This window comes from Fringilla coelebs (assembly GCF_963513975.1).
Source record: "Fringilla coelebs genome assembly, chromosome: 4".
In the NCBI taxonomy this organism is placed as follows: domain Eukaryota; kingdom Metazoa; phylum Chordata; class Aves; order Passeriformes; family Fringillidae; genus Fringilla; species Fringilla coelebs.
This window is the reverse complement of record NC_140032.1, coordinates 40,889,470-40,917,085: the sequence shown is the minus strand read 5'-3', so window position 1 is coordinate 40,917,085 and position 27,616 is coordinate 40,889,470. Positions and strand designations below refer to the sequence as shown.

General features: G+C 38.1%; 1 protein-coding gene across 9 annotated transcripts in view; it reads left to right on the top strand.

Annotated features, from left to right (window-relative positions):
- The window catches only part of RAPGEF2 (Rap guanine nucleotide exchange factor 2), a 183,738-nt gene extending 156,928 nt beyond the window's left edge, over positions 1-26,810 (top strand). For 6 of the 9 annotated variants that reach the window (XM_084204639.1, XM_084204637.1, XM_084204636.1 and 3 more), the window contains 14 exons: positions 28-274; positions 4,663-4,820; positions 8,775-9,015; positions 9,278-9,661; positions 11,230-11,441; positions 11,522-11,645; positions 12,232-12,255; positions 13,276-13,499; positions 14,330-14,509; positions 16,274-16,426; positions 18,481-18,706; positions 20,282-20,844; positions 23,386-23,691; positions 24,816-26,810. In XM_084204639.1, coding sequence (XP_084060765.1) covers positions 28-274; positions 4,663-4,820; positions 8,775-9,015; positions 9,278-9,661; positions 11,230-11,441; positions 11,522-11,645; positions 12,232-12,255; positions 13,276-13,499; positions 14,330-14,509; positions 16,274-16,426; positions 18,481-18,706; positions 20,282-20,844; positions 23,386-23,691; positions 24,816-24,841 — 3,068 coding nt within the window. In that variant the 3' untranslated portion in view covers positions 24,842-26,810. Of the gene's footprint in view, positions 1-27; positions 275-4,662; positions 4,821-8,774; positions 9,016-9,277; positions 9,662-11,229; positions 11,442-11,521; positions 11,646-12,231; positions 12,256-13,275; positions 13,500-14,329; positions 14,510-16,273; positions 16,427-18,480; positions 18,707-20,281; positions 20,845-23,385; positions 23,692-24,815 lie in introns of those variants that run through there. The other 3 variants (XR_014616117.1, XM_084204638.1, XM_084204643.1) reach the window with 3 other exon arrangements.
- Positions 26,811-27,616: the final 806 nt, after the last annotated feature.

The window sequence follows — 27,616 nt, the reverse complement described above, 5'->3', positions numbered from 1 at the left end:
TTACCTTCCTTTTTCTGTCTTGTGCAGTTTTTAAAGAACTCTTAACAAGGTTGTCAGAGGAAAAAAGAAATGGTGCTCCCCACCTGCCTAAAATTGGTGATATTAAAAAGGCGAGTCGTTACTCCATCCCTGACCTTGCTGTTGATGTGGAGCAGGTAATAGGATTAGAAAAAGTAAACAAGAAAAGTAAAGCCAACACAGTTGGGGGAAGAAATAAGTTAAAGAAGATACTTGACAAGACTCGAATCAGCATTCTGCCTCAGAAACCATACAAGTGAGTTCATTTCCTCCTAAATATTTCCTCTGCATTAAATTATAAGAATTCCTAATGAACTTATAATTTGGGATTTAACTTTTTTATTTATTGATACAAATCATGCTTATATTTGAAAAAAATACCAGAAAAAACCATTCTGAATATTTGAACAATCATAGACTGCTAACAGTGCAGCTCCTGACATCAATTTAGATGTATTTTGTTTCTTATAGACCAAGTAATGACACAAATACTTCTTTATGCCATTTCCCTTTTTCTTTTAAGAGGACTGTTAACTGAAATTATTTCAGAATAATTCTGCAAGCAGGTTACTTACTAAGGGCTGGTATGAGCTATGATTTCAATGTATCCACATTCCAGTGGTCTATAAGAATTTTTATGTACTTCTGTAAGGAGAGTGAGGTTAAAATTTTAACTTGGGTTCTTTGATACAATTGTGTGTGGTTTTTTAATTTTATTTTTTAAAATGAAAGTTAAATATGCTATCTGATAGCTTTTATTCTATGAACACATTTTAGAAATGGAGTTCTGAAAATTTCTGGCAACACTAAAAGAGTGAATTTTATATGATATTATGGGACCTGGTTGTTGACCAAGGCAAATGGTATTGAGGGGGGGAAAATGAATTGTAGAGGGTAGTTGTGCAATCAGTCTTTTCTCTTGTGTTTTTCTTTCCTGTGTCCCACTAAGGAAGAAACTATTCCATGTAAATTAAAAAAAAAGACACTTGTGCTGAAAATGCAGGGCTTTTTTTCCTGCCATTACTTTAAAAAGTTTGCTTAACTGATGTTAGATATTGCCTACTAAATGAAAACTATTCTGAAAATTATATATAGAATTTTAATAATAGGATTATTAAATTAATATAAACTATTATACACAAATAATGGCTGTTTCTTTAATTGATGGCAGTACCTTTCAATAGAGGAGAACCTGTAAATCCTCTTTTTCTGTTGTTTGTCTTTAGCATTATTTCCTTCGTTTAACTGGTCTTACATGTTTGTTTCTCTGATGAGCTGTGCTTACTTCGATCTGTTTTTTTGCATTGGTCACTATGGTTCATAACATTTGCATAAAACTTTCATGTTGATTTTTCTTTTCTTTTTTTTTTTTCTTGATTTTTTTTCATTTTTACACTTTTTCTGTGCAGGGACCTCTTTGGGTAAGAGTCAGAAAAACTCGACCTATTTTATTTTCTTTTTGCTAGCTCTGCTTTATGTGTTATATATAGCAGTTTGTCTGCAAAGCCTGTTGACATTCAGCTGGTTTTGTCTGCACAGTTTCTGCATAGATATCTGTAGCTATAGAGTTTAGTGTTTGTGCTTTTCTTTCCCCTATTGTGTAAAAGCATCAATCTCATTCTTCCTTTTAATTACTGGTGTTGCATATATTAAGGGACTTTACCTAGTCTCACGTTTTTGCATATAAGAAAATCAAGAAGGGTGAAAAAGCTGATTTACTTAAAGTAGGCATTTAAAGACTTCACTGGCTGGCTTAAGAGGTGAAACTGTCCACTGTTTTTTGAGTATGAATACTGCAGAAGGCTCCAGTGCCTGGAGGATGTACCCAGACAAAACCAATCTTTAAACTAGGGTGAGGTTGCTCTTAGAGGGAGCTTGTCTGCTTCATGAGACATTAAATCAGTATCAAATATGAATCAGTTTAAGCAGGAGATAATGCCTTCCTTCAGTCCTGCTGTTTAGTTCAATAAGGTTAAATAACTTCCCAAACTGAGCTAACAGCACCATTTCCTCTGCACCTACAGGGAAATCTTCACTGTCTGTGAGACTTCTCTTGGGCTCCAGGTACAATCTCCACTGGAGCTCCTTGGTTACTTTTCTGACACAGAGATTTTGTGGTCTGTAGGCTCAGTTGGTCCAAAAGAGGATTAAACACGATCCCCAACTCCCTCTCTGGTAAAGTGCAGCCTGGTCCATAGTGCAGCATCCCAGACAGAGCAGCAGCCCCTGTCTCTCTCCTCTCTGCAGCCCTGCAGTGGGATGCGCTGTGGGATTTTGTGTTCTGAGGGAAGCAGCATTCAGATACTTGTGTCATTTCATTATCCCTTCTACCCTGTTTGTCATTCAGCAGGAAAATTATTTCTTAGTTAATGTTAGTGTCTCTCTGCATGGCAGATGCATACAGAAAGCAATAGAAATGCTGTTTCCTTAGAACCACAGTCTTCTTTCATTGGCATAATAAAATATTTTACCTAACAGTAGATCTTCATGGGACCTGGATTTTTTTAGTGTTGCCATTTTTATCTGATATTTCTAGAGTTCATGACTTGTTTGCATAAGTTAGAACTCAGATTCTAATTTGAGTTTTAAAAATAGAGTAGACTGAGTGTAAAGTAAATGATTTCCAATTTCTTATATGAAGACTTAGACTCGAGCGCAATTTTAGACACACTTTTTGCTTTTAAAGCTAACATTTTCAGAGTTGATCCACTTTACTGAAGCTGCCTCAGTCATGACGCACAGGATAGGTATAAGGTTATATAAAACTGCAAAAGGAGTGCATCATGCAAGTGAAACTATTAATATAAGATTCACACTGTCTTAATTTGATTTGAATTTAGAGAAAATACTATTGTTGGCAGTATTTTTGAAATCTGGTATATAGTAGTTTAGAAGCACCAGAAAACATTTTGAGGTACTAGGGCTGCAGGGTTTTTTGTTTACTCTTTTTTTTTTTTTTAATGTGGATTGGTGCCTGCTTGAAAGACCTAATATTGAATGCTGGCAATTCTTTTGGTTGTAGTGAAAGACTTATTTGCTTGTGGCTTAGCATGAAGGTGCTGTGTACCGAGCAGGTTATCACTGCTTGGCACAGTATTTTGTGCTTGATGTGGAAGTATGAAAATAGAAATGTTCAGATTCACCTTAACTTCTGATTAAGAGAGAATCCTATATCTGTTTCCAGTGGGCTTGAGGTTTACAATTCATAAAAGTGTTCTGGTAATACAGAGTTATCTTGTTTTTTAGAAGCAAAACAATGAGAAAACCCAAATACAAGAGTTACCATACATTGCCTTCTCAAAAGCAGTTGTATTCATATCATTAAAAAATGTGTCTTTAGTACTCAGATACTGTTCTAGTTTTCCAGACTATTGTTCAATTCATAGCACTTAAAGAAGTGGTACAAGAGTGCATGGGGTAGAGTATTCATCAGTAAGCACAAAAGGATATTGGTGCTGTAACAGCTATCAGGGTAATTATCTAGCCTTTATTACTTCTGTTTAGGTTTTCCAAGGATGGATAGAGCACTAGACAAAGGCTTAAGTGCCCAACATTAGGGTACAAGTGGTCATTTGTATTGCATCATTTAATTTACTAGACTGCCTTAGTTGTAACATTTGAGGTGAAGTCTAAATTCTGGTTTATGCTTTATTTAAATGTGTAGATACAGATTTAGATGTGCTTGGGTTTTAGAAAGGCCTTGCCTGTACTTGCTACATTTTTAATGCTTTTTGCTTTCTAGAGTGAGTGCTATTCAACATTTTGCACCCTCTGAGTATTTTATTAAGGGTTTTGATCTGTATATTTAGATAAAGTTCAATGGCTGTCTGCAGCTCTACATCTTGTGGCTGGTGTTCTGCTTCATGTTATTATGAACTCAGAAGCAATGAGCAAATCAGTGCCTACTATAATATGATGATAGCTCTGACTCAGAGGCATCTAGCACTACTGACCTCCTGTGGGACCCTGCCTTACACAATTTAATGGATGAAACCCTTCACCTTTATCACAGAATACTTTATTTACAGCTGCCAGGTGCTTTGGAGAGGATACTTATAGCTCCCAAGTGTGGCTGTTTAGCTTAGCTTTACCTGGTATCACTTCAGTCACACTGAGTGAAGAGAAGCTCAGAGAAGTGATACAGGGTGATAAAACCAAATGATCTCAAATGACCCTCTCTCATCTGTCTTTTGAAAGATTTTATATGGTTACAATACATCACAAATTTGGTTGCAAATCCTGTCTGTGAAAGGGTAAAAAAAAAATCTGTGGAGTCCAGGCCTGAAAACAGGGGACAGCAGTATTACTCACAGTTTGGGTGATGGGATTGTGCAAGAATGATGAGATGTGTACTGCCTTTTGAACAAACATGTTGACCAAAATCATTAAAAAATGAGCCTAGCAGCTCCTGAGAGCTTAGTGGTGAGGATCTTCTGGCAGTGTGAGCAGGCAAATCAAGTCACTCTGAGTGTACTCTTCACAAAGCAAGTCCTGTTGTCTGGAGAACTTTGACTTCTAAATAGCAGTTGCTGTATCAACAACTGAAAGTATGAAAATGCAGCAATAGAGACATCACTGAATCTATCTAGTAGAGCCAATCTCTGAATGTCTGTAAGTCCTGACTTTATTTCTTTCTGGATGCAGTGACATTGGAATTGGCCAGTCTCAGGATGACAGCATTGTAGGACTGAGGCAAACAAAGCACATTCCTCCTGCTTTACCTGTCAGTGGAACCCTGTCATCCAGCAATCCCGACCTGCTGCAGTCTCATCACCGCATCTTGGACTTTAACACTACTCCAGGTAAGGATCCTTTTCTTATTGTAGTTCCTCACCTTTTAATTTCCTCTCATAGTTCAGGTTTTTTTTTTTTTGTGTGGATTTGTAGAGTCTGAAGAGGCATGTGAGTTTTTATTAACTGTTTGCTGTCATACACAAATTAGCCACATATTCATGCATGAGGATTTATTACATTTGTTACAATGTACTTTACCCACATACAATAAATGTCAGTTTTTCATCTATGCTGTACACAGAGTGCTTCTTACTGCTTGAATGTTCTTGGTCAGTAAAAACCTGCTTTGCTTGATATTTTATAATTTGCCTCTGTGGATCATTGTTTTCAAGACTGCAATATTTTCAAATGGCATAGCAGATCATTAGCTCATAGTAAAGGGAAAGGATACTGTGCTGGGATACAAGACATGTATTTCAGTCTTTCTCTGAACAGACTTATACAGTTTGTACTACATTTGTAAGGGACAGAGTTTCAAAGTTTTTTGTTAGTCATCCTGCCCTACAGCTGTATGCCAAATTCTTTGAATATAAAATCCCTTTCTGAAATAGATAAAAAATGAACATATTTAGAGAGGATCAAAGCACAGGAGTGAATGAGGGAGAAATAGGGGGAGACTATGAGGAGCTTGAGAGCCTTATCTTATGAAAACGGTTTAGCTGGAGCTCCTGGTAGGGTTGGGATTTGGGCTCTTATCTGGCTGCAGGAAGGTTCTTAGTGGGAAACCTTTCCTGAGTTAAGTATCCAAGTCTTTGCTATTAAAATATAGCTTCTGGAGCAGGATATAGTGATGGTAGCTCAGCAGACACTTGGTTATTTTAACCTAATCTTTAGAGAATTACTCAAAAGTAGAACTGAAAATTCAGTGCCCTCCTAACACTGAGGGGTTTCAAACATTACCTAATGGATTAGCTAAAGAGATGCTGCTTAAATATCAGCCTACACACTGGCCAAGTTGATGCAACCATTGTGCTTGAAACTGTGGTATTGAACATTACTCCATGTCAGGTGTTTTAGGGCTAGAGGAGATTGCAAGGAGGTGGTTTGTGATTTTTCCCCCAGTGCCTAAGATTGATCCTGAGAGACTTGGAAGGTGGATAGGTTTTTTGTATTTTCTCCAATGACTAGTGTCCAACATCTTGAAGCTATTCTTTATCAGTAAGAGCATAGCATTTCATCAGGACTTCTTCTATAAATGGGAAATGGGTGAAAATTCCTTTCTTTAGCTTGCCACTTACCTAGACCAGACAGTTCTAGGTAATTAAATTGCTAATGCTAAGTGCAGCAAGTGGCCAACTTCCAGAGCTGTGGGCATTGCTGACTCAAGCAACTCACACAAAGTTCCATGAGAAGGAAAGCCATTGCGGGCCTAAAGACCTTTCAATTACAGATGAAGTTCAGAGAAGCTTAATAAATGAATAAGGTTCAGCTGTTTGCATTGAGGAAAGGAGATCAATATGATGTAATGCCATCGCTCCAATGTTTTAACAGTTTTTTCGTGTCTTTGTAGAAAATGTATTTCTACTTCATTAAAAAAAAAAAAGTTGTTTTTGTTTCTTTGGTTTTTTTCTTTCCTTAAAATTTGTCTGAATGTCCCCACACTGAATATTTTGACAGTAATTCTAAGTCAATTTTTTTTTCCTGAGTGGAAAGGAAGGAAAAGGGGGCTTGAAATGAAAAGCATAAACCTTAAGTACTTTAGAGATGGCCACATTGTATATAGAAGAGTTGAATTATATGTCTTTATATATTTCAAGACTTGAAAAAATTAAAGCCTGCAGTTTTAATTCCTTTTACTACCTTGGTCTAAATTAAAGATGGAAATGGAGGCACATTGCAAGAAATTGAGTGCACTGGAGGAGAAAGAGAAATGGGTAGAGCAGCTGTCCTTTGAGACTTTGAGAAATATCCCTCAGGATAAAAAATAAAACAACTTGCTCCTTTTAGAAGAGTAGTCTTTGAGGAGAAAGCGTGAACAGCTTGAAATCTGCAAGAAGTCATTTTAGTTTCCCTTCTGATTGGATCAGGCTGTCTCAAATATACTTTTAAAGGTTTATTTTTAAATGTTCAATAGCACTTTGATTTCTCTTTTCTTGCGCTGCCTTTGCTATTTGATTAGAAGTCAAAATAATAGAGTAATGATGAACTGCCAGTCACTGGTATTTTTTCTTTCCCCTCACAATCTTTCTAAGGGACTAGATTCCTATCACAGAGCATTGAATTCTTCAGCCTGCCACTCCAGTTTTCCTTTTTGAAAACCAGTGAAGGGGGGTGATTACGATTCTCTTCAAGTGTTTTATTTAAAAATTAGTGGGCTGAGTTACTTGCTACCATTGCTATAGCTGCAATCATTTCACTTGCTGGCAGACGTCTGTGTGTTCTGTGTAGAGCTTTTCCTCACAGCTCTGATAGGTAGGCAGCCTGAGAAATTGGGTGCTAAAATGCAGTGCAAAGATGGGACTCCTCTATTTGCTGTCCTCTGCGTTTCTTCATATTGATTTCGGTGACCCAGCAGAGCAGGTTATTTTCTTGTTGCACAAAACACTTTATTTCTAGGGACTGTTAAACAATTTCTCACCTTGGTATTGTTTACAGCAGCTTCTCAACTTCACAGCATTTCTTTGGCAAATATTTCTGTAACAGCAAGAGGCAGCAAGATCTGGAGACAGGTCTGGTTTTTAACAACATCTCCAAAAGCCTTTGTCTTTGGCATCTGCCTTCCTCCAGATGTCAAAAAATGTAGAAAATATTTCAGAAAATATTCAACTCTGTATCCCTCTTCAGATAATTACTGAAGGAAGATGGGTCAGTGTAGAGTTGGTGATAAAAGGCAAAATTGGCTTGCTTATTGTGAAGTATTTGTGCGTTTGACTCAAATGCTTAGGAAGGGCTAAAAGCTAGCCTGTAATGATGTAATGATCAGTTACATTTTTTGTGTAACTGAGGATGTAATCAGTGTTAGTGTGTTCTAGTATTAGTGCTTCTCAAGCTGCAAAAAACCTACTTTGAGTTTCAAAGTTACAGGCTTAGTTGCATGAAATTTGTAAAATAAGATATTTAAGCCTAAAAGCCTTTGTGGCATGTAAATGAACTCATATCAGAGAGATTCATCTTAATGCTTTCCAAATTATTATTTTGGAAACATGCAAGAGCAGTGGGGAGGTGTTCAGTTCTGTTCTTTTGTCACAAGATTTCTGCTGCTGAATAGATCTTTCCGTAGTAACTTGAATACACGTTATGCACATTCAGGTCTTGTCAAAAAAACCTCTACTTGTACCAAAGTGAATGTTTTCATTTGGCAGGGTTTTTTTCACTATATTTTCATGATAGTAATTTCAGAAGCCTTAATTTAGAAGGCTTTTTATTATTATATATTTTCTTGCTTGTATGACCTCTTTAATCTAAAAAAAATAATTATTTTTAAGAAGAAACATATTAAAGAAAAATGAATAGATCTCATGCTTCACACAACTAGAAAAGCTTATTTCTAACAGAGGGAAGAAATTAAATTATTTGAAATACTTGCCAGTTAAAAATACCTGAGGTTAAAAAACCCAGTGATGGATACCGGTATAATTTCATTTATTTATTTATTTATTTATTCATTCTAATAATACAGTGATAACTACCAAAATTCAGTGGATCAATGGGTTTGGATTTCAATATATTCATGCTCATTAGTTTGTCTGTCCAAACTTTGAACTTTGAAAATATTATACTATTTTTGTGGCTTGCTCCATTTATAGCCTAACTAGCTTCTTTTCCTGGATGGTAATAGAACTAGTTTTTACTGAAGGTATCCTTTATCAGTAAGAGCCTAGCTTTTCATCAGGACTTTTACTGAAGTAAAAACTGATAACACTAATAATTAAACTCAATGTGACTTGCTCATTCTTATACCACTGAGTTTTTATTTTTCTTTGTTTACTAAATTGCATGACTTGCTTGTAATTTTTTTCCAGACTTACCAGACCAAGTTCTGCGGGTCTTCAAGGCAGACCAGCAAAGTCGCTACATTATGATCAGCAAGGACACAACAGCAAAAGAAGTGGTCATCCAGGCCATCAGGGAGTTTGCCCTGACTGCAACCCCTGATGCCTATTCATTGTGCGAGGTCTCTGTCACACCTGAGGGTGTCATCAAGCAAAGGAGGCTCCCTGATCAGCTCTCCAAGCTTGCTGACAGGATACAGCTGAGTGGCAGGTAAGATGGAGACTGAGCTAAAGCTGGTGATGCCAGTTTATGTCAAAGTCAAGTCAAAGTCAAGTCTTGAAAAAGGAGTGTTACTTAATTATTTAATGTTCTGTTTCTTGGCAATGCATTGCTGCTTATGCGACGTCTCATTAAAACCTGGGCCTGGTGAAGTTCATTTTATTCTCGGATTCCAACTGGATCATTGCTGTAACTCTCAACACTAGTTGGGTATATTGTATCTAGCGTCTTTTTCTGAATTTTGTTTTTACAGGTATTACCTGAAGAACAACATGGAAACAGAAACCCTTTGTTCAGATGAAGATGCCCAAGAGTTGCTAAGGGAAAGCCAAATTTCCCTCCTCCAGCTCAGTACTGTTGAGGTGGCTACCCAACTCTCCATGAGGAACTTTGAGCTGTTCCGTAATATCGAACCCACGGAATACATAGATGACTTGTTTAAACTCAAATCAAAGACAGGTTGCACTAATCTAAAAAGGTTTGAAGAGGTGATAAATCAAGAAACGTTCTGGGTGGCTTCTGAGATTCTGAGAGAAACCAACCAGTTGAAAAGAATGAAGATCATTAAGCATTTCATTAAGATAGCGCTACACTGCAGAGAATGCAAGAACTTCAACTCGATGTTTGCCATCATTAGGTACTGCCCACTAATAATTTTACTTCTAAGTAAAAAGCAAAGTCTTACTTCTGTTAGTCTTAAAAAAAAAGTACTTAATACAGTAAACCAGTTTATACTGCTAACATCAACACTTGGCAGTCTGCTAAGGAGGGCGTTTTCTGTAAGATGAAATGTTTGCTGAAATATTGTTTGAAATGCTGCTGTTAGGTACTTACTGCTCAAGACAGGGTGGCAAGGTGAACAGGGTGCTAGAGAAGCTAATGCACTTAGTTAAAGACAAAGACTAAAAGAAATAACAGGTATATACAGGAAAACCACACAATTGTTGCAAGTGAATGGGTTAATTTCCTCAAAGCAGCTCATTTTTGTCTGTACTGCCGAGTATCTTAAATTCATTCAGCCATAATATGTTGCATTTTGTTTTCTTTCTATCAGCAGTTTCTTTCATGAAACTCTGAAAATAATCAATGTCAGGCTGTGATGCCCTAATATAGTATGTAAATAATGATCTTGTAATAAGAATTTTAAAATGCACTGAAAATCTCAGAAAACCTTTCTTAGTTTTGGAAAGAGAAGGGAGGGAGGGAGAAAACTCTAATGTCTATGTTTATACACTTTCTTTAAAACCCAAACAAAAACAAGCAATGCCCCTATATTGTCTCTCATGAAAAAGCTCAAGTAAGTTGAGGTAAGCTGACAGTGTTATCACTGTCTTTGACACAAGCTCTTGTCATCATCTTGACATTCAGTCAACAGATTGAATGTGACACTTTTACTGTGAGTAGGAAAAAAATGAGTAGGTTTGAATACTATTCAGCAAATGAGGCAAGTTCCAAAGTCAAGGATCCATGCTGATGATCAGTCAGCATCTCTAAGACATCAAAATATTAAGATGTTGTTCAGCTATTTCAGCCAATCTCAAGGAGAAATAAAAGCAGCCTCTCTGCTAGGAAAAACTTGAGTGAAGGAAAGATTCTAAATATCAGACTTTCCCACCAGGTGGAAATTAACAGCAAGACAGTCAATGTCATTACAGTGGAAAAAGGGGGTTTGCACCAGCTACAGCTTGAGAATAACCTCAGGTATAGAGAGTGTTACAAAATTTCATCCTGAAAGAACAAAGTCAGAAGGATTACTGCAGAAAGAAGATGGGTCAGTGTGCTGTCACCACCTGAACATCATCATGTAGGTGGAAGATAGTTTTTCTGCCAGTTTGTTAATCTGGAAGTAAGTGATCATCCTGAGGTACTTAGATTATGATAGTCTTATCAAACTCAGACACTGTTCTTAAGTAACAAATACATATCCTCTTTAAGGTTTAATTACTCATCCAAGTGCAACTTTTTTCTGTTTATGGTTGCATCATGAAGATATTTCCAGTTTTTATAGCTTTTATAAAAATGATCTTCTGTAATACATGCTGGCAAAAAGAAGTTTTCAAATTTCTGTTATTTTATTGACACTGTTGTGCTAATGTATCCTGGCTATGTGGTATTTCTACCATACAAAATTTAACATGGCCTTTTCTAGGATTTTTTGTTTCTTTCTCTTGTTCTTCAACTTCTTTGCACTTCTTTTATTTCAAGTGGCCTGAATTTGGCACCAGTTGCAAGGCTCCGAACTACTTGGGAAAAGCTTCCAAGCAAGTATGAAAAACTGTTTCAAGATCTACAGGACTTGTTTGATCCATCTAGGAACATGGCAAAATATCGTAACGTCCTTAACAGCCAAAACCTACAGCCCCCTATTATCCCCCTGTTTCCTGTCATCAAAAAAGACCTTACATTCCTTCATGAAGGTAAAGCCAGAAGTATATCACCTTTTACTAGGTAAGGAAAAGTAACTTTCCTGCCTAATCGCTGATGTCGTTGGTTGTAGGAAATGATTCTAAAGTGGAGGGCCTGGTGAATTTTGAGAAGCTGCGGATGATTGCGAAGGAGATACGCCACGTAGGGCGCATGGCCTCCGTGAACATGGATCCTGCTCTCATGTTTAGAACAAGGCAAGTGTGTTGTACCAGGCAGAGCTGAAGGCTGGGACTATCATGTGCCACTTCTGTTGGAGCAGTATGAATTTTTTGTGTTAGCAATTGGACCAGCATGACGTGGTGGTCTAAAACTGGAGAAACCATTACATTTTGTGGTTACTGATGCATTCTAAAATGTTTCTTGCTATTCTGTAGTCGACGGTCACGTCATAAAAATGAGATTCTATCTGTGGGAGGGAGAGAAACTGTCTTGAAAACAAATCTATTAGTCTAGTTGAAATATCAATGGGCATCAGCCTTATAATTTGGATTTAGTAGAAGTGGTAATGTATCTGAAGTAGTGTCAGCTACTTGTGTTAGAAAACATGGAGTGAATGTTCTTTAGCTTCATATTTGACAAGCTTATTGCATACTCTTTTTCTTAATTTAAGCTAGAAGAGTTTGTAATATCTGATTGTATGCCCAAGTCAAGGCTCTTTTTAATGTCTGTGGGCTTCCAGAACTGCTTGTCTTGAGGTCTGGTCTTTTTCTTTCTGAGCTTGTGATCTTTCTCTGTCTCTTCTTAAACCCATGCTTTATTCTTCCTGGCTCTCACTTGCAGGAAGAAGAAATGGAGGAGTTTGGGGTAAGTGGTTGGAGACAACACACACAGACATTCATTCTTCCTTTACCATTTGCATTTTTTCCTACTTGCTATCTTTAATTTTCTGGTGCTTTGACATTTTTTTCTTTTGTAACCCTTTTTTACTGGCAATACATTTGATTTGAGATTAAAACAGAAGCTGTAAATTATTTTTAAGTGGTCATAGGTAGAAGTGGGGTGTTCTTTCTCACCTCTAGTTTAAATTGCTGAAGGAAGAGACTTTTGGTCAAAATGAAATTACGAAGTGACAAGGTTGCAACAGCTGAAAATAGCTGTTAATTTCCTTATACCTATTAAACAATTATCACAATCAAATTCAAAAGTTAAAACTTACAGTATCTGTTTGACTAACTTACTTTCATATTACAATTAGCCATCATTTTTACCTTAACAATTCAGGATCAATGCATAGCATTCATATAGATACACATACATTGAAATGTGCATGACATTTATTTCATCATGAACTAGCTGATCATTTTATTTCACAAAATTCTCTTCAGTCTTGCAAGCTACCAAGAAGTTCTGTTCTGTAAAACTGAGCTGTACATTTTGTATCCAGTCTGATTTAAAACACAGAGGGCTTTCAAAATGCCTCCTTTAGATGTATTTGAATTTAAACCTCACCTATAGTCTTCTGTCAGCACTGCCTTATTGCATGAGCTTTTCCTAATGCTCCAGTCCTCTCAGTAGATGGCTTATGTGAGAGAGCTACCTTGAATGCTTTTCTAGACGTGTGAAGTGTTATTGCCTAGTTGGAGCAAAATAGGCTAAAATATCTGTGCCAGTAAAATAGTGCCTGTAACCAAGTAAAAAGATTTCCTGGCCCTCATCTTTCTATCTGTTATAGCTGTTTGACTTACTGGAATGAGGCATGTGAGCTTTGTCGTAGACTGACATTCATGCAATCTCTTGCACGTTTCACGTTTATGGGGTGATGCCATGTTGGACTAAGTCATACCTTTGCTCTCCTTCTTCCCCCTCCTGCCCCCTTCACTGCAGGTCTCTCAGCCAGGGCAGTGCCAACGCAGCCGTGCTGGATGTTGCACAAGCAGGGGGGCATAAAAAGCGGGTCCGTCGCAGCTCCTTTCTTAATGCTAAAAAGCTCTATGAAGATGCTCAGATGGCACGGAAAGTAAAGCAGTATCTCTCAAACTTGGATCTGGAAATGGATGAAGAGAGCCTTCAGACACTGTCTCTGCAGTGTGAGCCAGCCACAAACACATGTGAGCATTGTCATTTGTTGTGGATTTCAAGAAAACTGTCCAATATAACTCTGTTTCTAGTCCAGTGAATCAATTGGGAACAGTAACTAGACAATAAAGTTGAAAATTATTTATCTAGTCATTTTCAAGTACTAAACATCTATGATTCCTAAGGAAATAATCTTGTGGATTAACAGGATAGAGACGTAGTATTTATACATGTGATAAGGCTTTAAGCTGATGTCACAATGAAGTGCACAATGGCGTTTTAGATTTGTCTGTACAGAGGGTATAGAGGAGTCAAAAGTTCTTCTATATTTCTAATATACTGAGGTTATTAGTATGAATAGCAATATGGTTATTCTGAGGGAGTAGGGGATTTTCTTATGTCCAGGTGTTTCAGAGATACCTGGAGGGCTGTACCTGGGGCAGTAGTAGGGGAAACTTCTCCTGGATATCCGTTTTGTTTTGATTTTAAGAAATGTTGTATGTTGTGCCCTTCTCGTCCTTCAGGGTAGCAAAAAAAAAAGTAATTATATATCTGCTCTGAATCAGTTGTAGCCCTTATGATAGCCCAGTATAACTTCTGGTCATGTTTTTTGTAACAGTGGTCATTTATCTGAGCTTTATTTTGAGAAAGAAAACATTCATTGATAATGTATATCTTTTAAATTGAGTTACATCTCCCTCTCTTTTAATCTTTTCTGTCTAAAGATCTCATGCTGTATTAATTGGACGAGTATTTGAGCACCTCTTAATTGTTAATCAGAGGGCTTTGCACTGCTCAGACTAAAACACCACTGTGTCCTTGGCTAGCAGTCATTTGGTGTTTTGTTCCCTTTCTTGCAAAGTGCCGAAGAACACGGGAGACAAGCGATCTGGGAAATCTGAAACGTCACCAGTGGCTCCCCGGGCAGGCATCCAGCAGAAAGCGCAGCAGCAGCACAAAGTAAACCAAGCACTGCAGGTGCCAGCCGTGTCTCTTTACCCCTCTCGCAAGAAGGTGCCAGTCAAAGACCTGCCACCATTTGGTAGGTGGAACGAGGAAGAATCTGGTTTAACTTTCTGAAGTTTGTTTGCCTACGTCAGGAAGACATTTTTAATCAAATAAGGTTCAGGCTTCTATTTCTGCTAGTATGATATGCAGGTTATATCTGTTCATGCAGTGTCTGGGCATAGTTCTCTTCTCTAGAAATGGAAAGAAAGAAATCTAGGGAAAGCATCCTGTCAATTTAATCAGTGTAAGTGTTTATCTATTGCTAGCAGCTGGAAAGAATCCCTTTGCCTTGGGATCTTGCCTTAACTTTTCTAGAGGAAGTGGGGACCTGGACTTCTTGAGATGCCCCAGAAGTCTTGGTGTCTGTTCACAAGTTAGATTTTTAAGGTGAAATTGAGGCCTGCTCGAATTGGCAGTCCTGTTAGAAATGTGGGTCTGAACCTTCACATTGACAATTGTCCCTTTGACTTCTACTCCCTTCTGCTTTTTTATTGCTGTTACACAATTGTTGTCTCCATATTCTACAGAAAGGCACCAGACTATAGGAACTTCTTCTACCCTGATTTCCAACTCTATGTCCCAACATGTGTACAAAACATATATGCACTATTAATGAACTCTTTAAATCACAAGTATGATAATCCCTAGGAATAATGTGTATAATAATAATGTATAATAAACCCTAGGAAGTATATGTAGCATAATTGGCCCTTCCTTTCTCATGATGGTTATTGCACAAGAGCTTAATTCTGATTTCACTTTTTATTCGTTTTCCTCATGCACTGCTTAGGCTGCAAGAAAGCACCAGAAGCAGCAAAATGAGCAAGAAACAATTCAATATTCATCTAGATCTTGCTGATTTTACCATTAAATTTTAATCTTGAAAGGACTTTGAAGCTTCATAGACTGCAATTTTTTGCTCATAGTGGCAAAGTTTCTGAAAACTGACTAGGTTATGATGATCAGGCAGCTGTGAATTATTGATAGCAGGATTGTGATCCAACAGATCAAAGATAAAAGTCTGTGAATGCTTGGAAATAACCTCTACCACAAACATTGGCAAAACTGTCAGAGAAACTCTGTCTTCACTTATAAGGCTGTCCCAGGGTGGATCTTTGAGGGGAGGGGAAGAGAAAGATGAATAAACGTGGTCTGGGAAAAGCTATTCCTGATGTCCTAGATCTTTACATCATACATCATCTTCAGGATGTTTTCACTCTGTAGTTTCCCAAAATAAGCTGGTGCAGAGATAGTTCTCAAAAATGAAAGAGAGAAAGGCAGCTGCAGAATGGCCTTGTTTCATAAGCCTAATCCTTATTAATTTTCTTTCCAGCTTCCTTTGACCTTCTAGGCTACTCTGAATAGAAAAGAAACAGGAGAGCAGTTTGAATTCTTACTATATAAATCTTCACTAACCAGTGAGATGGGTGTGTGTCTGTATTTAAGCTAATTTTAGTTCAAGTTTCTCAGTAACCATTCCTATGTGTATCCTCAATTATATGTTGAGGCAGTATTCTGCAACATCAAATCTTTGTTTTCTGTGGAAAAATATTTATCTTAAGTGGCCAGAATGAAAGACCATCTGCACTAATATGCAGAAATAAAGCACTATATTTTAAATGGGATTACATTTTAACATTTTGCTTCTTTTAAGCTGGTGTCAGGAACTCAGAAATATACAGGAAAAATATGTAGCTTTTTTCTTCCTGTGGGGTGTCTGCTCTATAAATGCATTGTGAAACATAAGTATATATTTTTACTAGACTTAACATCTGCCTACTTTAATTCTTACCTAAAGGCATTAACTCCCCACAAGCTTTAAAGAAAATCCTTTCATTATCGGAAGAAGGAAGTTTGGATCGTCACAAGAAACAATCTGAAGACGCTGTCTCAAGTGCATCTTCACAGCTGTCTTCTCCTCCTACTTCACCACAGAGCTCTCCAAGGAAAGGTAGTACATGTTCAATATTTCTTGTCCTGTTTCTTGAAGCTTGTGGACTTTAGAAGCTTCTGAGAGAGAATTTGGACACCAAATACTGCTGCTCCTATTTTTGTCATGTACGGTCAGCAAGAGGGCAGAAAATGTAGCGCAGAGTGGGATATGTGAAAGGTAACTGTGAACCTGATTTCAAGGGTACCTGAAAGCCCTCTGGTGATCAAAAGCCAGTAAAGCTAGCCTGGTATGATACAGGATTTGATGCAGCAGGTCACCCTGACTGCAGCTGCTTCTGGCAAAAAAATATTCCAGTGATGAGTGTTTCCTGCCGTCAGTGGAGGGATGTGCAGGTTGAAACTTAAAATCTTTGTACAGCATTGACCACATTGGTCTCTCAGAGGAATTATTTGCATCTGAATGGGATGTGACCTACATATGATAGAAAGGCTTAAGGTATTTGGAATTCAAATCAGAATATTTAATATTGTAATTTATATTTTATACAACAGAATATTTTAATAGCAGCCTGATTATTTAAACCATGTGGATGAATTTTTGAGGAATGGTATTACACATTGAAGCTTTCTTGACCAAGATCTTTTTAAGTAATTTCACAGAATTATTTTTTAAAGTGAATTTAGGACTTTAAAGGAATTTTTTAGAAAACCTATTTTCTTGTTTGTTTTCATGGTAGTTGTAGTTCTGGCTATGATTTGACAAAATACAGGAGGCAGTGTCCTGTAATTAAAACATACTTCCACACTTTGGAAATATAATAGGCTAGATGTATTGCATGTAACTTTTAAGTTGTTCTCTTTTCAGGATAGCATAAAAGTTCAGTTTACAGTTACATAATAGAGCATTATGGTAAAATATACATTGGGGCTGAAGTGAGTTCTATTGAAGTGTTATTTACTAAGGTCAGATGGAGGAGGATAATATGTAGAGGATAGATCATCATGAGTCCTTGTAAGCTGTCATCATATTTCTCCCAAATACTACATTAGCAAAGAGTGAACTTATATAAATATTGTCAGGCCTATGCATTTTTTGAAAAAGGAATTGGAATTCTGTACTTGACTCACAGTGTGAACAGCACTTTATTTCTTCAAAAAGCAAATCATAAACATGATTAAAAAAAACATACTTGGTTTGATGGTTACATGAAGCTAATGATATGTTCTTTCAGATAAAAATGACAGCATAAATTCCCAGCAATAGTTCTCAGCAAATAAATTGGGGTAGATCAGTTGAAGTAATTCTGCCACTTAGGATTAGAGTGAAAGCAAAATATGAAAACTGTGGTGACTTGTGGATGTGTTTAATGATTTTTAACTTAGCTGGCAAGAACATTCAGCACAATTTGTTTCATACTGAAAGAAAAGCTGAATTTGCTGAATTCGCTTCTATGACATGATTTGCAGATTTTTATCTCAGTCAGGCCATGTCAGTGCTACCTACCTCCAAATTTCACCATAATTCCGCTAATATGGAATTTGGAATTAATTAGTGAGCCAAGTATCACAAAGAAAACTTGAAATCATGCCCCTCTCTCAGCTAAGATATGTAATAAGCAGTCAGCCCAGACATCTGGGCTTCATGTAGCTGTTCATCTCTGAAGTGTAGCTTTGCAGAACAAAAGGACTTTATGAGAGACTCTCTGGGATTACTTTAAGCAGTAATCTCAACCAGAGATCTCTTTCCTTCCAGTCTTGGAGACAGTGTTTATGCACAGGCAGATTTGGAGAAGTAGTATTTCATAATGTGAGGATGCAAGTATGATGATGAATATGAAGAAAATTTAGGAGAGGAGAGGAGAGCAGAGAAGAGGGAGGGAGAACAGTTGGTTTTTAAGTGAGTAGTACATATTCCCACAATCCTTAATCTCTGATTAAGATACCAAAGACAGGGTCACACAGTTTTGCTGTGTGTCTTTATCTTTTGCAGTGCTGTGTAAGTGTAATGGTAGCTTTGTTTTAGTGCCAGTTTTGTTGCAGTATTGCCAGTGGCCTGACAAGAACTGAGCAGGCATCTTGGAGAGTCTGATTAACACCATGTTCCCCTTGCAGGCTACACTTTGGCTCCAAGCAGCACAGTGGATAACTTCTCCGATTCTGGTCACAGTGAAATTTCTTCCAGATCTAGTATTGTCAGCAATTCCTCTTTTGACTCTATGCCAGTCCCCCTGCATGATGAGAGGAGACAGAGGCATTCTGTCAGCATTGTGGAGACAAATCTTGGTGTGGGAAGGATTGATAGAAGAATCATGATTGAACCAGATCAATACAGCTTAGGGTAAGAATTTTATTTGTGCTTACTTACATTACGCTTTCATATAGTGTGTATGTGGAGCGTATATTTGTCCGTGTAACTTTCCCTGTATCTCTCAAATATTTTTTCTCCTCTGCTCTTAAAAAACTACTACTTCAGTGCTTCAATTTGTGATAAAGCTCCATTTCTGCCAAGAAAAGGTTTTGTACTCCTGAGTGAGTGATGAGGTCTAAGCAGCAAGACTTCACCTCAGTAGATGTTACCATCTGAGCATTTCGGTGGTGCTGTAGATTATCCACTTTGTGGCAGAATAGTATCCTACCCTGCTTTCTCCATGGGAAATTAACTGAATTAGATGAGATATTGAAACAATTATTCAGAGATAAACTGAGAACAGAAATAGCTGGCAATTTTCCAGTCTGCTTCATGGAAAAGTGCATATATGTCTAACTCCAAAATATTTTACTCCAAATATCTCTTCTAGTCAACAATAATTGTAAGCTAAAATTCACATTACGCTGCTGGTTTTCTAGTAATTTTCTAGGTAATTAACTTCTGTAATGGTGGGGAAGCTAGTGCTGTGAGGAGTTCTCTAAATCTCTAGCAGTGAGCCTTGGTGTGAAAATAATTGGAGCTCTGGCTTCTGTTTAGTCTCCACTTTTTCTTATTCTGTTATATGGATGCTTCAGTCTTCTGAATGGTTTCTGGGGTTTTAATCCTGCAGGGTCTTTGAATGGCAGACCTGTTCCAAAACTGCTGTACTTCAGCTTTGGGAATCTCAGGCTATGCAAACTCTTTATTCAGATGTCTTAAATATTTGAACAAGAGGGTTCTAGTCTGCATAGGAAGGTGCCCTGGAAGAGCAGGTCCCAGGAGCCTGGATATCTGCTGAGCAAAAGTGACACTTTGTTGGTTTTATCTGCTGCTGTGTAAGGGATCATGTCAGGCTCACTTAATCATTGAAAGCTACAGAAAACATACTTGCTATATGAAGTAGCATGTGTTTCCAAAAATAAGGCTAAAATACATTTTCATTTGCAGGAAATGTTGAAAAGTTAGCTCTCACAGTTTCCTAAGCAGAAAAAAAAAATCTGAAATCTAAACCTGAATATCAGCCAGCTTCTTCTAAATTCTGTTTCTAGCTTTTGAACCATTTGCTCAGCAGGACTGGAAAAGCAGTAGAATAACCCTGTCTGTTTGTCTGTATGTGTGTCTGTGTGGTTTGCCTGTCTTAAAGGGCTGTTGTGAAGTTAAGATTTTACCTTTCGAAATTACACTGCTGAAGTGTAAGGCTTCAGCAAGTTATCTGTCCAGTTTTGTGTTTGTTTTTGTTTTATTGAGGATGTACTCGAAAGAAAAGTGTTATGTCCTCAAAATTGAATTAGCCATTCACGCAAACAATAAGTACTATCAAGTGCATCAAAATCTTCCACCACGGAATCATAGAATGGTTTGGGTGGAAAAGGACCTTTAAATGAAGGTTACCTAGTCCAACCCGCACCGTGTTTTGTTTTTCTTTGGTTGTTTCTTTGTGCGTCCTGTTCATGATTCCCAATTCCAACACTGGATTTTTTGTCCCCCTCATCAATGTGTATCCAGCTCATACGCACCGCTGTCAGAGACCAGAGGCCTGTATGCTGGAGCAACTGTACTTTCTTCTCCTAGTACAGAAGAGCTGTCACAGGACCAGGGGGACAGAGCTTCGCTCGACGCAGCTGACAGCGGCCGTGGGAGCTGGACTTCTTGCTCCAGCGGCTCCCATGACAACATCCAGACCATTCAGCACCAGAGGAGCTGGGAGACGCTGCCCTTCGGACACGCTCATTTTGATAGTGCGGGCGATGGGGCGGGACTGTGGGCCTCCGGCGGCCACATGGACCAGCTGATGTTCCCTGACCACGGCACAAAGTATGGCAGGCAAAGTCAGGGCAGGGAGGGCCTTGACCAAGCACAGTCCAGAGCGAGCTGGGCATCTTCCACAGGATACTGGGGAGAGGACTCCGAGGGTGATACAGGTACCATAAAGAGGAGGGGTGGGAAGGATGTTTCGATTGAAGCTGAAACCAGTAGCATAACATCTGTGCCAGCAGAGGAGACAAAGCCAGCTCCTGTCCCTGCCCACGCAGCAGCAGCAGCATCAAGTAGTACCAAGGGGCTTGTTGGTAAGTTAAGTTTCATTTGCCATGAAGTATTTTAATTCATTTGCTTAAGTTTTCTCATATTGTTCTGCATTTCTTCTGTCTGTTTTTTTTTTTTTTTTTAATTTTTAAAGCAAAACTGAACATTTTGTAGTCTCTTAAGTTTTTGCCTTTAACTAAGCATTTATTGGAAGGGAAAATATAATTTATTGTTGATTCTCAGTTCTGGCAGTGCCTTTGTGTTCAAGAGAGCCTGCCATACATCAAAAAACTAGCTCAACTGCTGGGCAGTATTTTGAGAGGTTGATGTATTTAGATGTCAGTTCTGAAATTTGAATTTCTCATCACAGTAAGGCTCCATAAGGCTATATTTAGAAGTCTTAGTAAATGTGGCCTGATTTTTATAGAAGTGTTTTGCTTTATACCTTTGTATGACTTGTCTGATAATTGTGAATATTCCTTACTTCTGAAAATGGGATCCCTTGGTGCTTAGATACCAACTGAAATGTTTCTTTGGACTGCTGAAACTGAAGAGGTTTCAAAGAAGTTAGAGCTGAAATATATTTCTGTGCATTCAATAATGGAAAGATCAGATAATGTATAAATTACTATGAAGGTGTCTTTGGCAGAGCTTAACATTTTTATCATATTGTTCCTTCTATGCATCCTGTTCTGTAGGCCATGCCTCTTTTCTTCCTTTCATTCCCCCTCACTTTGCCTTTTGTCAGGTTAACGTGAAGAACTATCTAAAAGCCATTTTTTGCTGACACAGCTGAATGTCTGCCAGATTGAGGTCATGCTGAGACCACTGTGATAAACAGCTTTTCTATTTTCTGCCTGAGTATATTGCTTAGCAGTGGCCTTTTGCCTCAAAGCTTGGGTGCAGTTCTAAATCCCTGGGCTATCAAGAGGAAGAAAGGTGTATGGATTCATGCCAATCTCCAATTTTACTCTTTGATACCCTTGGTTTCCTCCAGAATGTGTAACAGGTGTGCTTCCAAACTTGCCTCTCAAGGCAGTCTTTGCCACTACGTTTTTACAGACTTGAAAGAACATTAAAGACACCTGAAAATTCAAACAACACAATTCCATGCCCTTCACTACTATTAACTAACAGTCCTGCAAATGTAACTCTGTGTATCACTATCCCAGAGAACCCACTGGTGTATATAGTTCTTTTGCACTTCATTGATGTCTTGCAGTATTTCAATAGATTTTTTTCTACAACAGAGTTTTTCTATAGAACTTCTTATTTTCAGAATTTTTGAATAAAGTTTCTCAGAAACTTCTACCTGCTGCTTTGCTCAGTTAAACAGTGGGCCCAAGAAAAATACTTAGACTCTATTGGAAATTGTTTGGTTTTGTTATAACAGCAAGGATTTATTTTTAGTCTATAAAAACTTTCATCCAAGTAGCACCAGTCCATTTTAAGGTTGTACTGCCCTTTCAGTGAAATCATCCTGCCTAATGCAGGGTGGTGTCATCAGCACTTCTGCAAGAATATACAGTGTATGACAAGCTGTGCAAAGTAAATTGTCTGTGTCAGTGGTTTTTACTGCTGTGTTTGTAAGGTTTGTCATAAAAGTGGTCATGAGTTAAAGGGCTGGGCCCACAATACGTGTTCAGTATCAAAGTCCCAGCTGACTTCTCTAAGTACTTAACTCTGAAGCAGAGACTCTTGCCTATCTGTTCCGTGTCCCAGCAGATGCTTAGGATTCTTAACTGATATTTTTTCCCTTAAAGTTCTCTCTGAGAGGGCTTCTCAGTATGGCCTGAGTTAAGCCTCGTTCAGGTAAACAGTTACATCTCAGTGAGATCCACAGGCTAGGCGGTGGTCTTTCCATCTCCTAGATAAAATCATATTCAGTCATTGTTCTTATGGGAATGCTTTCAGTTTTGATTTTGCAGAGAATACAAGCGTAGGGGCTGCAGGCAGCAGTGCATGCAAATAGTATATGATGAAGCCCACTTCTCTTCCTGACCTCTTGGAGTTGTAGCTTATGCATCTTTAAGTAGTAAGATTTGTAGGAAGAAAATGAAGTATCAGACGTATTTCTTGTTTCCCCTCCAAGATGCTAAAAACAAAAGAGATATGCTCTTGGATGCAAGCTTTTATAGACTAAAAATTTCATCCCTCTCCAGAATTAAGTTAATCATGCATATGGAGAGATGACAAAATTCCCAATGTTTACTATTTTTGTGGACTCCTGAGTCTTCTGTGTTGCTTTGATCACTGTACATTTTATTGTATACAATTGATGGAACAGCTTCAGTTGTGAAGGTTTAGCAAATTCCCCATGAAATTTGATGATTTTTGTTAGACTAATGCTTCACTGCTGGAAGAATAGCTATATCCTGTGTATGTTGTATATTCTGTACTTTCTTGGCTGATTTATTTTTCACAAGCTCTTTGTCTCGCATAGGATAGTTAACCTTTGTCATTCAGAGTTTCTCTTCCTGGGCTGTTGAGTTGGTTGATATTTATTTACCTTATAACTGTCTATTTTCCTTTGAGCATGTTCATCATCCTATCTCTAACAATCTCACCTGTTGTTTTTCCTGCAGCAAGAAAAGAGGGTCGATATCGGGAACCACCTCCAACTCCTCCCGGTTATGTAGGAATACCTATTGCCGAGTTTGCAGAAGGTGGCTCCCACCCAACCAGGAAGCCTCCAGACTACAATGTAGCACTTCAGAGGTCTAGAATGGTGGCACGGACATGTGAGACTCACGGGACAGCAAGTCCACAGCAGCAGTCGCACGGCCACTCAACTGGCAGGCCGGTGAACAAACCTCAGTGGCATAAACCAAACGAGTCGGACCCACGTCTTGCTCACTATCCATCTCAAGGGTTTCCCACAGAGGAAGATGGTAAATTTCTACTTGTTAGATTTTGAGTGTGCTGCATGAAAAACGGGTCCGTGCTTTCACAGACACAAAGCAAATTACACAAATCTTGCCATAATTTGAACTCTATTTCATTTCAAAACTTGCTATTTGTTAACTTTTTGGAAGAGAAGGAATTCAGTTCATCCTACATGTAATTTAAGATTTGGAATGTAGGTCCACTTGAGTCTTGAACAACCAAGCAGTTGGCTTAGGCAGCTTCTCGGAGGTGCCTGTGTTCACCTTGTGCAGCCCCTGCCTGCCAAGATTTTCCACATTAACCACGTATTTAATGATCAAAAAAGTATCCTGGTCTACAGAATACTTGCCCATCCACCCCGCAGAGCACTGTTGCTCAGGTTTATTTGGATAGTCACTCACATTCTACCTGAAGGTCTTTATGCTGTGAACACTGAGTCTCCCACTCTGTTTCACAAGATGAGCCCGCTGCCGTCTCTCTACCTTTGCTGGTCCTGCAAATGTGTCTACATTGTTATGCTTTAGCTCAACTATGATGTTTTTCCATGGAGAGCAAGTGTAGCTGGATTGTAGTTGTAGGTCCTCAAAATTTAGGCAGGGTGGTGCTCACTTGTTTTGCTTAATGATAGACTAACATTCCCCTTCTCCCTCTAACTGCTTAGTTACTAAGGTTTTAGGTGCAGGATGAACTTTGCAGTTGAACATGATGGGAAAAAAATCCTGAACTGAATTGCTTCAAACTTTGAGAGTTACCATGACAGAGAATTTTAATTGTTTCTACTAATGATGACTAAATTGAAGATATATTTAGGGAAAAAATGTCAGATGCTGTTCTGAAGCTATTAGATATCTAGAGTATCTGTTGTTCTCATCAGTATGAATAATTGCATCTAGCTTAGTTTAAGCATGTTGTTTTTTCTTCAAGATCAAAATTCCAAAGGAATGTGTCTCATGAGTCCTGAAATGTACTGAAATTTAGATTGTTTTTAAGTATATATATTTACACAATGAAATGGAGAACATTTGAGCACAATACACACAGTTGTTATATGCACAGCTTGTTTCATTCAGTAGCAGTCTTGTTCTTTATGAACTAAATTCTGTTTTCCTTTATCCTATTATGTTTGCAGAAGATGAACAAGTCTCTGCTGTCTAAGACTTGGGCTTTTCTGGATCCAGAGTGAGCCACCTTAAAGGAGAGCACAAGAAGACGTCCCTAGAATAGGAGCCTTGGAACTATAATTAAAGGATGGTGGACCTATTTGCCTCCTTCCCTGCCTTAAAGCAGCATGGGGCTTCTTCCTCTGCCCCTCCCCCTTCTGTCCCCTCTCCCCTTGCATGTGAAATACTGTGAAGAAATCGCCCTGGCACTTTTCAAACTGTGTTGCTTGAAATGCACAGTGCAGCAATCTCCAAGCTACCACTGTCGCTGTCTGCCACATCACACAGTATCATTCCAAATTCCAAGATCATCGCATCAGGATGATTAACTCTGGCTGCACTTCCCAATGCCTGGAAGGGTTTTTTTAAATCTTCCTTTTAGATTTTAATCACAATCCTAGCACTTAGTCTCATTGGTATAATGAGATAAGTTAGTTGTCAAATTTCGTTTGGCCTTTAACCTACAAAGAGAAAATTGCTTTGAGATCCTTCAAGGAGGCAGTGCTTATTTGCTTGTTTACAATGCCTTTGTTACAATTTTGTATGTTTGTGTTTGGGAGATCAAATAGTGCATCTGAATAGTAATTACAGTATTATTTCACACCTGTGTAGGGTTGCCAGCCTGAGCTCCTGGAAGAATATTGCTATCACATGGCTGAGCAGGGCAGAAGGGAAGGCAGAGGTTGCAGGATGCAGCCTTTCCTTGACTACCTGGCTTTGCTCCTAATGTGCCCCACCCTGGAATCTTCACGAGTTTGTAAATGTTAGTGTTAACAGCATCCTCATCTGGGTCTGGTGTAAATGCAGAAACACAGTGCTCACAGCTGGTCAGTGATCAAGAGGACACGGTGTGTCTCATACCTGTGCTTTGTGGAATACAGGATGGCATGCTAAAAAAAAAGTGTCCCATTGTACTAAGACAGATGGCAACCCCACTGTTAAGTTATATGCTTTTTATTTTTAAACTATATAGTAGTTATATTAAAATAAAAGTAAACTGGATAACGCTGCAGTGAAGGCAAATTGAGATGGCACAGTTCGTGTCAGCTGTTAACACTGATCTAATAACCTCCATCTATTGACTTCGACATTAGGGGATAATTGAGCCTTTAAGTAAAAAAAAATAAAGATAACACAGTTAGATTTGCCAGCCTTAGCAATGCAGAAATAGTCACAACTGTTAATGGCTTCATGGAACACTGCATGTGTAGAGAAGGCCAATGTGTAGCAACCACCTGCTCACAGCTGCTATTAACCCTATAATGACTGAAATGACCCTCCCCTCTATTTTTGTGTTGTTTTTGCACAGACTCCGGAGAAGTGAAGGCTGCCAATCCGAGTAGTACTCAAATGTGAGGAACTGCTGGTCTTGGATTTTTTTTTTTTCCATTGAACTCAGCTGATCATATTGATCAGTAGATAAACGTAAATAGCTTCAACTTTTAAAGATCAAATTGCAGTGTTTTTTCACTGTATCAAACAAATGTCAGTGCTTTATTTAATTCTCTCTCCAGTAATCATAGCTTTTGTCTATTTGCTTATATATAACATTGTCAATTATGCATTTGTAATTTTACATGTAATATGCATTATTTGCCAGTTTTATTCTCAAGGCTATGGACCTCATGTGCATATAGAAATACAAAATCCTAGCTCTATCACAAGTTGCACAAATGTTATATAAGCATTAAGTAATTGTAGACCATAGGACTGCTAATCTCAGTTCGCTCTGTGATGTCAAGTGCAGAATGTACAATTAACTGGTGATTTCCTCATACTTTTGATACTACTTGTACCTGTATGTCTTTTAGAAAGACATTGGTGGAGTCTGTATCCTTTTGTATTTTTAATACAATAATTGTACATATTGGTTATATTTTTGTTGAAAATGGTAGAAATGTACTATGTTTATGCTTCTACATCCAGTTTGTATGAAGCTGGAAAATAAATAAATATAACATTAATGAAGTCCATATTGATTCTTATGCATTTTACATGTTCCACATACTTGAACAAATTTATGAAAAAAATTTACTTCTCTGTGTATTAATATTAAAGGGACATTGCCAAGTGATGTGGGCAAACCACTGGTGTGGAGTTTTTCTTGATATACAGTTGTGCTGCTGATAGTTTTTGAAAACTTTGGTGTGTGTACTGCTGAATGAGAATGACTGATACTGTGAGCATCCCCAGCAGAAACATTTGAGATGCCAAGAAAGGTATGGACTTAGGTGTATGTAGAATGTAAACAGTTTTAAAGGTAAGATTGTGTTGATTTTATATTCTGAATAGTGTAAAAGTAAGGAATATCTGTTTTAACATTTGGGTAGGGACGAGTATGGAAGGTGATCCATTGGAGTTTTTACCAAACAAGGTATGTCAAATAATAAATATCACCAATAGCATCCCCAGTAATAAAAACTGATGTTAATTCAATGTTAAATCTGTAGATTTTATTTTTTCCTCAGAAGCTAGATTCTTTATTTCCAATGGTACGCAGAAGACTGGTTTAAAATGGCACTGCTAAAGCCATAAACGGCCATATCCTGCCCACCTGGCAGGTGGTGTTTCCAAGTCTAAAATTAGTTCAATGCAAAGAGAAGCAACAAAATGCTGTCTAGATATAAGTCTTCCTAACATAGCTCTAGAAATGATCCACACTTAGAATTATAAGAAAGCTAAAAATCACTGAAATTATAAGGAAGCTAAAAATCACTGAAAATGTAGGACTCTTAAACATTGTGTTTTTATTGCTGTAATCTCTAGCACT